This window comes from Artibeus jamaicensis, unplaced genomic scaffold, assembly GCF_021234435.1.
Source record: "Artibeus jamaicensis isolate MK-2021 breed Jamaican fruit bat unplaced genomic scaffold, CSHL_Jam_final contig_473, whole genome shotgun sequence".
Taxonomy (NCBI): domain Eukaryota; kingdom Metazoa; phylum Chordata; class Mammalia; order Chiroptera; family Phyllostomidae; genus Artibeus; species Artibeus jamaicensis.
This window is the reverse complement of record NW_026521851.1, coordinates 2361199-2372108: the sequence shown is the minus strand read 5'-3', so window position 1 is coordinate 2372108 and position 10910 is coordinate 2361199. Positions and strand designations below refer to the sequence as shown.

Sequence of the window (10910 nt, the reverse complement as noted above, 5' to 3'; positions counted from 1 at the left end):
TGCCACATGCATTTCCCCAGTGTCTTCTCACTTCCCGTCAGCTCTCACTCCCTCCCTGTGAGCACCTACTGTGTGCAGAGCAGTAAGGAAGACGCTGCAGCTCACTCAGCACTTGCTGCGCCAGACCTGGGTTCCCTGCTGTGTGCGCATCACCTCACGCCCACATGATGGGACCCGGTGCCACTGCCCCATCTCACAGGGGCGGAAACAGTGTGGGGGCTTCAGCAACTCGCCACCGTCATGCAGTGAGTAGGTGGCAAAGCTGAGACCTGAACCCAGCGTGTCTGACTCCAGAGCCTGTCCCTTACCCGTCCCCCCTGCAGTGACCGACAAGTCCATGTGCTACTCCTAAGTCGTGTGAGTCTGGAGTTAGCGGACAGCAGAAAAGCAACCACTGAGTGGAACTAAGATGCTCACTTGTCCAAATCGGCCCAGGACGCCACACACAGCTCAGCCGTGAGCCTGCTCAATTCTGGAAAACAGCTAAAAGACATTAGCTGCCACTCTCCCCACCTCCTTCTTTTCTCCTTAGGGCTAAGATATAGGGAATCATGAGCAGACAAAGTACTTAGAGTATACGACTGTATTTGACCACGTGAGCACCAACGGCTGGAGTGTGTCTGACAAGCCAGTGGTCTGCGTGCTTTGCCGAAGGGACCTCTGCCACCCTCCACATGAGCCTGTAGAAGATGAGGTCTTCCAGAAACACAGCCGTTATCCTTTCTTCCCTGTCAGCACCCACTGTGGTAACCACTGGATTAAACTGCCCTTTTGCCACAGCATCAGATGCTCTATTCAACTGAATTTCAGCCTTTTTTCTAAGGGGGGGGGGCACAGGGGAGGAGTGTGCTCCTAGGTCCAAGGTGAAAATGAAAACAGCAAGGTGAGTTGCTTTGAAATGCAGAAGACCTCCTTCTAATCTTCAGCCTGAACCTGGGCCCCAGCGACCAGACACGGCCAGGGCTCCGCTGGCTCCCGGCCCCGAGGAGCAGCAGCCTGTCTCTCAGGAACCGAGGCAGGACTCGCTCCTCTGAGGCTCGCAGGCAGTCTCACTGAACACCAGGCAGCAGGGGCACCGCCCAGCGGCGGACAGGCTCGTGGGCTGCTGCCACGCTGCTTGTTTTAAGGCACTCTGGACTCTAATTCCCTGAGGATCAAGTACAGCAGGGACCCCAACCTTTGCTTCTGGTGAGGGGTGGGAAACCCCCTGAAGTACATGAAAGGTAAAAAACAGAAAGTCAGTCTGTATCATATCCCAAAATGGGTCCAAGCCATTTCTCGACCTCAGCCACAGACATGTTCTTCCTCAGAGCATAATCCTCAACCTGCAAAGAGGAGAAGCAATTTATTAGACCAAGCTGATACGGCTCTTTGAACTGAAGTTTCTATGGGATTTGGCCCAGAAACATTAAGTACCTTCCATTTCTTGTCTTATCAGCAGCCTACTGATTTGAATGGAGATGGATATTTGTCTACTCACCAAGCTGCCTATTCTCCGGGCAGGAAAAATGTGGTCACGGGGTAAATCTTATCTGAATCTTAGAAGCTGGCTGGGGTGTGAGCAGGTGTGTGTGGGCTCACGCGTGTGCTCATGTGTGTGTGCATGTACACAGGCATGAGTGCGTGTAAACGAGAGGGCCAGAATCGGGGCAATGGGTCAGTCACATGACCTTAACTGAGATAACCTTGCTCGTCCTTCCCCTCCTGTTGTCTCTCACTTGCACGTGAAGTACAATAGGTTCTCCAGTTCCACTTAAGCAAGACAGGAATCCCAGGATGCCGGCTACAATGAAACAGTGAAGTTACCTGGTCCTTGGAAATCTTCCCCACAGCAAAATACTTGGACTTTGAATTGGAGAAGTAGAGACCAGACACGGCTGAAGCAGGTGCCATCGCTAATGACTCCGTCAACCGAATGCCTGGAGAGGGACAGAACTGCACACGAGTCCAGGGCCGGCAGCCGCAGGCGTCCCGCCTGCGCTGATTCGGGAAATAGGGTGCTCCCTTCTGGGCACGTACCTGTGCACTGCTCGATGTCCGCGAGCCTCCACATCGTGAGCTTCTCCGTGTGGTCGGGCTGGCTGGGGTAGCCGGGCGCTGGGCGGATGCCCCTGTAGTGCAGCCTTCGCAGGTCAGCGATGTCCAGCTGCTCGTCACCGCAGTAGGCCCACAGTTCCCGGCGGACCCTCACGTGGAGCTCCTCCGCAAAGGCCTGGAGCCCAAGACGGGGCGGGGGAGTCAGTGCTGCTGGCACCCCTCGATCAAAGCCACCCAGGCAGCACCCTCCTCCTCTGGACCAGCTGGGGGATGTCCAGCAGGAGGGCACTGGCTGGACTCCTGACTCCTGCGTAGTGTCATTAGCTGCTCTGCTGGCTTGGTTTTGGCCTCCCCACTGCTCAACGCACCCCACTCCTGGCACATGAAGGGGAGGAATCTATAGAGCAGGTCCCCAGCCCTTTAGTTTCATGGAAGAGAGGGATGCGGGGGGTGAGGGGGACAGACAGACGGTGGCGCTCAGGTGCACTTCGCTTGCAGCCCAGTTCCTAACAGGCTGCAGCGGGTACCAGTCCACGCCCGGAGGCTGGGGGCCCCGACTACAGAGGACACCGCCAGTAGAACAGGAGCTCCGAAACAGAAATCTGGTTTTAATTTTTCAGGCTCCTCAGGAAACATCCCAATGAAGTGAAGGGTCTAAGGGTGATTTCCAACTGCACCACGGAAGGGTCACCTTTGCCCAAAAGATGACGTGGGAAAACAATTTGAGAACATGTGACTTAAACCGTGTTAAAGCCAGTCATCTGATCCTCGCGGCTGCCTAGCATTCTGGCATTGTCCCGGGTTCCACCCCAGCTGTGCTCAGAGCGCTGCGCTGCAGGGCTACCTCTGCCAGGCGGTCCCCCAGTGCCTTGACCATGATGCTGCTGTAGTCGTCACCCTGGTCCTCATAGGCCCGGCTCAGCTCCTCCACCCCGAAGCAGGCAACCGCAAAGAGGCCCAGGTGGTCCCGCAGGCCCGAGCGCAGTGGGGCGATGAAGTCCGAGAGGCAGAGGTACGGCTCCGGGCCGGTGGAGTCCTTCTCCGCCTGAAATTCAAGGGGCAGGCGGAGGGGCTGTGAGCACGGACGGGCAGCACACACAGTGGACAGTAGTGGACTCTCATCAGAGTATACAGGCTTCCAACAGGGACGTCTGTCTGTTCCATGCGCTGTGCCGCCCTCAGCACTTAGAACGGTGCATGGCCGTCCATACAGGTTTGTTGAATGAGCAAATGAAATGATCTTTTAGACACATGACATGACATACGTAGTCAGGAAACCAGTTAACTGCTCTTTCACACACTGACCACTCACTGAAGGCCACAGACACTGCGCTAGGAACTGGAACCCTAAACATTCATATAAAAAAATTCTCCCAGAGTGTTTCTATTCAGAATCAACATTAAATCTTGAAGTTTTATGTTCAGAAAGGGGCTACCAAATATGAGCCTCTACTCTGCATCAAGAAGTTGAACACCCTCTGCCAGGCCAGCCCCACAGAGGCCTGGGCTGCTGCGCATGGGCTGGGGGCGGGGCTCAGAAGACAGACAGCTCAGGAGACCTGGGGCCAGCCTGACAGCAAACAAGGAGCTCAGCAGAATTCGCTTCTTCATTGACTCAAATAAAAACCCTACAGACTCTACCAAAAAACTACTCGACCTAATAAGTGAATTTGGCAAAACAGAGGGCTACCAAGTCAATATGCATAAATCAAAGGCATTTTTGTACAACAACAACAAAGTGTCAGAGACAGAAATTAGGGGGAAAATTCCCATTTGCTATAGTAACAAGAAAAATAAAGTACCTAGGAATAAACCCAACCAAGGAGGTTAAAGACCTATACTCAGAACTACACAACGCTGAAGAAAGAAATCAAGGAAGACACAAACAAATGGAAACATATACCTTGTTCATGGGTTAGAAGAATTAACATCATCAAAATGTCCATACTCCCCAAAGCGATTTATAGATTCAATGCAATACCTATTAAAATACCAATAACATATTTCACAGACATAGAACAAACACTTCAAAAATTTAGCCCTGGCTGGTGTAGTTCAGTGGACTGAGCACGGGCCTATGAAGCAAAGGGTCACCAGTTCAATTCCCAGTCAGGGCACATGCCTGGGTTGCAGGCCAGGTCCCCAGTGGGGGACACATGAGAGGCAACCACACATTGATGTTTCTCTCCCTCTCTTTCTTCTTCCCTTTCCCCTCTAAAAATAAATAAATAAAATATTTTTAAAAATGTATATGGAACCATAAACAACCCCAAATAGCCTCAGCAATTCTGAGAAAGAACAAAGTAGGAGGGATCACAATACCTGGTATCAAACTGTATTACAAGGCCACTGTAATCAAAATAGTCTGGTACTCGCATAAATACAAACACACAGATCAATGGGACAGAATAGAGAGCCCCAAAACAAACCCAAGTCTCTGTGGGCAATTAATATTCAACAAAGAAGGCAAAACATAAATGGAGTAAAGACAGCCTCTTCGACAAACGGTGCTGGGACATCTGCACAGCTATGTGCAGATGAAACCTGACTGCCAAGTTAAGCCACACACAAAAATCAACTCAAGAAGGATAAAAGACTTAAATATACATCATGACACCGTGAGAGTCCTAGAGGAAAACATAGGCAGGAAAATTTCAGATATTTCACGCAGCAACATTTTCACTAGTATGTTCTGTAGAGCAAGGCATGTATAGGAAAGAATAAATGATGAAACTACATCAAATTAAAAGTCTTTCAACAGGTACAGAAAACATCAGCAAAACAAAAAGGGAACCAATCAAATGGAAAACTGTATTTACCAATGATACCTTGGACAAGGGTTTGATCTCCAAAATATATAAAGAACTGACATGACCTCACTCCAGGAAGACAAACAATCCAATTATGAAATGGGCAAAGGACCTGAACAGACACTTCTCCAAGGAGGACATACAGAGGGCCCAGAGACATATGAAAGGATGCTCAGCATCACTAGCTATCAGAGAGGGGCAAATTAAAGCCACAATGAGGCAGTACTTCACACGAATCAGAATGGCCAACATAAACAAAGCAAGAAACAACAAGTGCCCATGAGGCTGTAGAACAAAGGAACCCTAGTGCACTGTTGGTGGGAATGCAGACTGGTGCAGCCACTGTGGAAAACAGTAGGGAATTTCCTCAGAAAACTAAAAATGGAACTGTCTTTCGACCTGACAATTTCACTGCTGGGAGTATACCCTAAGAACCCTAAAACACCAATCCAAAAGAACCTGCGCTCCCCAATGTTCACAGCATTATTTACAATAGCCAAGTGCTGGAAACAGCCTAAGTGCCCATCAGTAAATGAGTGGATCAAAAAAAACTGTGGTACATTAACACAGTGGAATACTACAAAGCAGAAAAGAAAGAAGGAGCTCCTACCCTTTGTAACAGCATGGAGGGAACTCGGGAGCATTATGCTAAGTGAAATAAGCCAGATGGTGAAAGACAAATACCACATGATCTCACCTATAAGTAGAATCTAATCAACACAACAAACAGGCAAGTAAAACAGAACTGGAAACATGGAAATAAAAAACAAACTGACAGTGACCAGAGGGGAGGGGGGTGGATAATGGGGGAAAGAAGGGGAAGGGTCAAGTCAAGGAACGTGTATAAAGGACCCATGGACACAGACAATGGAGTGGGGGGAGGAATGACTGTGGGGGGTGTGGGGAGAGTAATGGGGGAAAAGGGAATAACTGTAATTGAACAACAACAAAAAAATTTTAATAAAAAATGTGCCTCTCCCACTTTTCAATTTCAGCTAATGACAGAGTCTTCCCTGCCACTAAACTGACAAATCAGACCTTACTATTTCACAATCAGTAATTCTGCAGAGAATGTAAACAACTAATAACTAAATTTTTGTTGAGTGCGTACTATATGCCAGGCATGTGATCCCATCAGCGCCACAGTGCAGATGAGGAATCTGAGGCAGAGTTGACCGACTAGCTCAGGTCGGAGAGTGGCAGGGCCAGCATCTGATACCACAACCAATGCTCCTGACCGTTACACAGCACTGGTTAGGACTGATCATTTGACAAGCAAGTGGCCAGTCAGAAGCTTAGGAGCTATGTGCTCACTGGTTCAGTAAACAAGTACACAGCCAATAACGGGCAGAGATGGGGCAGGCAAGGTGTTTGACCACAGCATGTGGAAACGTCATGGAGCCCAGGCCCAGCCGTGTACGGAGGAGCGGCTCCAGATGTACGCTGCCATCGATTGTTCTGGGACAACAAAGCACGAGGGAGGTGCAAAGCTTCTGTGCACAAGGAGAGATGGGTCAGAGTGCCCCACCACATGTTAGAAGGGGCTGCAGCTGCCGTCAGAGCTACTCAGAACACACTCCCGGAGCAGGAAGTCGCTGCAGCCAGAACTCTCCAGAAATACCTATCCGAGTAGGTAGCAGATATATGCTGAGAAGTCGTATATGAAATGTCCTAACACCGTCTGTCACAGAATGCCTGGACACAAATGGGTCTGGACATGAGAGGAGCTCAGAGGACACGGGACCTGAAGGATGAAAAACTGGGCCAGGAAAGGCTTCTGACCTGAGTTCCACCTGAATAAGAAACGTCAACAGTCCCCAGAGACAAGGAGCCAGAACTGACGTGAGACCCTGCCTTGTGTTTGTGGCGTCTGAGCCCGAGCGAAGACTGATGATGCAGCCACCCTCGTTGACCTTGGTTGGTACTGTTCAATGTCCTCGACTTAAGATGTTCAATGTCCTCGACTTAAGAATGTCTTCAGATGTTGTTGCAGTAAAAATACCTGTCATTATGAGCTATTTTTTGGTTGAGTCGAAGCAACACGATCACTCCAAATGACTAGAATGGTAGTGAAGCTTTGTAAGAATAATTTACTGCAACGCTTAGTGATAACTCTGGTGAATCTGGTTCCATTCTCCATTAAGACAATGGTTTTTCACAGCAGCCAACAGGATGTGCCTATGGTGTCTGCACTTTGAAAGGTGGGGGCATATGAGAGGAGGCCATGCTGCACAGATCCTGTTCTCACGATGCCACAGAAGACGGAGCTGAGACAGAACAGCCGTGGGGAGAGGACAGGCTGGGCTCTCCCCTCTAAGCCATGGATTCGGCACGCTCTCTGCAACCTGCATTTTCTCCTCTGCATAATGGGCACATCGAGTGCCCGAAAACAAGGCTGTGTGGGAACTAAACAAGATGGTCCATCTGGAGCCCTGCAGGCACCTGACACTTTCAGTGCAGGTTTGCTCCTGCCTGTCTCCCCTTGAAGAGAACGCCACCAGCCTGTCTCAGTGACCTGTGTACAAGCTGATGTGCATGACCACTGAGGCAGCCACCACCTGACACATCAGCAAACCCTGCACTCCAGCCTTCTCTCCACGTCCTCACAGAGGCCTCGGGGTCGGGCCTGGGATTGGTCATTTGGGGTGAGGTGAGGCAGAGCTGTCCTTCATACAAAGCTCAGACTTACTTCATTCTTACTTATGTTTTTTCAGTGCTCACACCAAAAAGCAGAAGCAGCTTGCCTGTGGTCCAGCCGCCCACCGTACCTGTTGTCTCAGCCCATAAAAGGTGGCGATGGGCTGCGCAGCCCGGGGGTCGGAGCCCAGTGCGTACAAGTGGATGTCATCTTGGACGCTCTGCGCCGGCCAGAACCCAACCACGCCCCTGGCCTGCAGCTTCTTCTCCCTAATCAGTGCTGTCAGCATATTCTGGGCATCATCGTAGACTTTTTTGGCCTCCTCACCTATTAGGAAGACACCATAAGCATTCATTTAAAATATGTCCATAACCAGCAAATGCTTCCTTTAGAACCACCACCCTCCCCTGTCCCCTTGTCACCCTTCTTTCCCCTCAAGTACTCGCTCAGTGTTTGGCCTCAGACATCCGAGGGTGGAGCTGCGGGTGGTCTTGTGCTGCCTGCTAAGTGCGGTTCCCAGTCTGTCTCCCCGACTCCCGCTGCTTACATGTTTCCATTTAACGAAGGCAGAGCGCCAACCTGTGGCTCCCCAAAGTAGGCTCTGGGGAGTGTGTCACAGAGTGACACAGGGCAGGCCGAGCCCTCCACCGCCACTGCTCCCGCTGCACACACCACTCCCCTGACCTCACAGGGACCTCTGCAGACGGGCAGCAGGTTGAGGAGTCTTGAGCAGCTTCAGCGATGCTCCCGGACGACTGAGGCTCAGGGGCTCCCAAAGGATCTCTCCTGCGGAGTGGGCCTGGGCCCTGGGACACTCTCCTCCACGTTTCCAACTCTGCACGTGACCCTGAGCTGCCTCTCCCACACAGTCAGGGGCCAGCAGGGTCTTCAGTCCTCCGTCAAGGGCATGTTCTGTCCAGCTTTCTCCTGGCCTCTCCAGTGCTCACTGTGGTCACTCCGGAGGTCAGAATGAGAGCCCCTCTCTGCCTGCCGCAGCCCTGCCTGGCCCGAGAGCTGCTGAGCCACAGAGCAGGGACCCTCTGGGAAGCGGGCCGGGGCCGCTTCTTCAAGCTCCACTGAGCCCTCGTCCCACGCGTCTCTCTCCCAGGCCCCTCCTTCCTGCTCTGCTACTGCCCCGTCCTCCAAATGGCCCAGTGTTTGATCCCATGTCTCTTGGGGTAGATTTGGGGGGTGGGGTTGGACTCACCCACTTCTCCAGCTTATCCCCCAAATGCCCCTTTCCCACCAAGCTCCAGGCACGAGGGACAATCGCAGTCCGTAAATCAGCACACATCTGTCTGTACCTTCTCACGCTGCCCCCTCTCCCAGAATGTCCTTTTCTTCAGCGCCACCTCACAGCCCCTGGCCTGGCCTCAGTAACCCTCACTCAGTTTTTACAAATCGCCTCAAATGCCATCTCCTCCAGGAAGCCTCCCCTGTCCTCCCAGCCTGAGGTCCACCTCATTTTCTTGTGTCCACAGAAACCTGGGCTCCCTTTCTCTGCGGCTGCACCAGCCAGCCAGGTGCGGGGGGCCGGGATTACACTGTCTTCCCCGCTGTATCCCCGGTGCCCAGCACAGAGCCCGGCATGGAACTGACGTCAACAACCACTTACTGAAGAATGCGTAAAAACAACACCCCACGTTATATGATGATAAACCACATCCTACATAATCCGAACCTTCCAAGTCCCAGTGCTGTGCCTCCAAGATCAGAGAAGGAAGGAAGAAGTACTGCACTAACCTACAGTCTTGTCGTTAAATATCTTGGGAAAGCCTCGGTTCGGGTACTTGCCCCGGAGCTGCCACACGTCAAAGAAAGGCTTCCAGTCAATGTAGTCCACCAGCTTCTGCAGGTCATAGTCTTCAAAGACCCGAGTCCCCAGAAACGTGGGCGTCACTGCAGGAGAGACACACCGATGTCAACAGCAACACAGGCCCAGGCGGAGGCCCTGCGCACGGGGCTGCCTGCACAGGCCTTCCCGGCCAGCTCTCTCCCACTCGGCTGGCTCCCACGCCATGCCTCCGTCCTGCCACCCGTGGGAGGTGTCTTCCAAAGAGGGGAGCTTTAAATTGTCATGGAGAATGAGTCATTCTGCAGGGAAACTTAAATAAAACCGTTCTCCCATGGAGCCAATGGACTATATCACCCTGGAGACTTCCCTCAGCCTTCCCGCCCCAACCCTGCCCAAGAGAAACACAGACGGGCTACTCTTCCCACGTACAAGCGGAAACAATGCTGCAGTAAAGAGCACTGTAGAAAGACACGAATATGAAGTTTAAAGACATGAAACGACAGTCTGCACCACCTACTGCTACACGTGCACAGAGCCTCCTGGACACCAAGAGCAGCAGTACAGTCCCCCACCCTCAGGCTTGGGGGGGGTCAGGCCAGGGTCCAAATCCAACTCCACTGCCACTTCCCAGCCCTGCCATCCTCAGTTTTCTGCCCTGTAAATGGTGGGGCGGGTGGGGGGAGGTCAGAGAGCATGGGCCTTCCCCTCTGGGGGCACAGAAGTCTCAGGAGTGTCTTGCTCTCATCAGATAGTCAAAGTGAGAGGTGAAAGTTCAGGAAAGGCACGAGTAGCTTATTTTTGGCCAGGAATTTCTACCTTTTCCTACATGTTCACAGTAGCCTTTTCCCATATATTGCTGGTCATCTTTTTATTATTTAGGATGAGCCCTTCTTTGGTAACTAAAGGAAACCATAGATAGTCTTCTAGTAAAGTTCCCTCTTGCATGTTGGTCTTGAGTCAGCTCATCTTCCCAAGTTTCTCATCTGTTTGAGATTTTAACACCAAGGAACTTGACAAGGGGCCCCTTCTCCCCTACTGACTTCCTGCAAGGACCCTAAGACTGTGCTGCCTTCAAAACCATGACTGAAGGCTGGACCTCTAGGCCCAATGCCCTCGGGTAGTGGGCCCAGAGCCCTGCAGAGACCTGCTGGGGGGCAGCGGCCCCCAGAACAGTGCCCGCCACCCACTGCCTGCAGCTGGGGCCTCCAAAGGCCACTTTCCACTGAGATGTGTTTGCATATTAGACTTGCTTGAAATGAACTTCCCCTGTGAAATTTTTCTAATTTCACAGTGAAAGGTAAAGAGAAAGTAATAATTTGAACCATATGGTGATTTATAGTTTTCAAAGATTTATACATATTATTCTATCCTCCATTTCCACAAAGCAACTCCTTTTTTACACATCAGAAGACGCTCAAAGTCACATGATGACGCAGAGCCAGGAGCAAGCTGGGATCAGAACCAGGCTTCCAACTCCCCCTGAACCCCACTCAGCTCAGCACTTCCAATCTAATTCTCTCGGCTCTGCCCAGCACGAGCAGTGAAAGCTGATGTGAGGTGTTACCTAGAGAATACAGATTTAATTAGCACAACCCCCGTTCACCTGTCTCGGTTTCACATTTGTATCTCA

General features: G+C 51.4%; 1 protein-coding gene across 3 annotated transcripts in view; it reads right to left on the bottom strand.

Annotated features, from left to right (window-relative positions):
* Positions 1–582: 582 nt before the first annotated feature.
* MTR (5-methyltetrahydrofolate-homocysteine methyltransferase) overlaps positions 583–10910 on the bottom strand; it is a 97799-nt gene continuing 87471 nt past the window's right edge. For all 3 annotated transcript variants that reach the window (XM_053667883.1, XM_053667884.1, XM_053667885.1), the window contains exons 28-33: positions 9229–9384; positions 7616–7812; positions 2882–3082; positions 2020–2212; positions 1807–1919; positions 583–1325 (exon numbers count right to left, since the gene is read on the bottom strand). In XM_053667883.1, coding sequence (XP_053523858.1) covers positions 1239–1325; positions 1807–1919; positions 2020–2212; positions 2882–3082; positions 7616–7812; positions 9229–9384 — 947 coding nt within the window. In that variant the 3' untranslated portion in view covers positions 583–1238. The remainder of the gene's footprint in view (positions 1326–1806; positions 1920–2019; positions 2213–2881; positions 3083–7615; positions 7813–9228; positions 9385–10910) is intronic.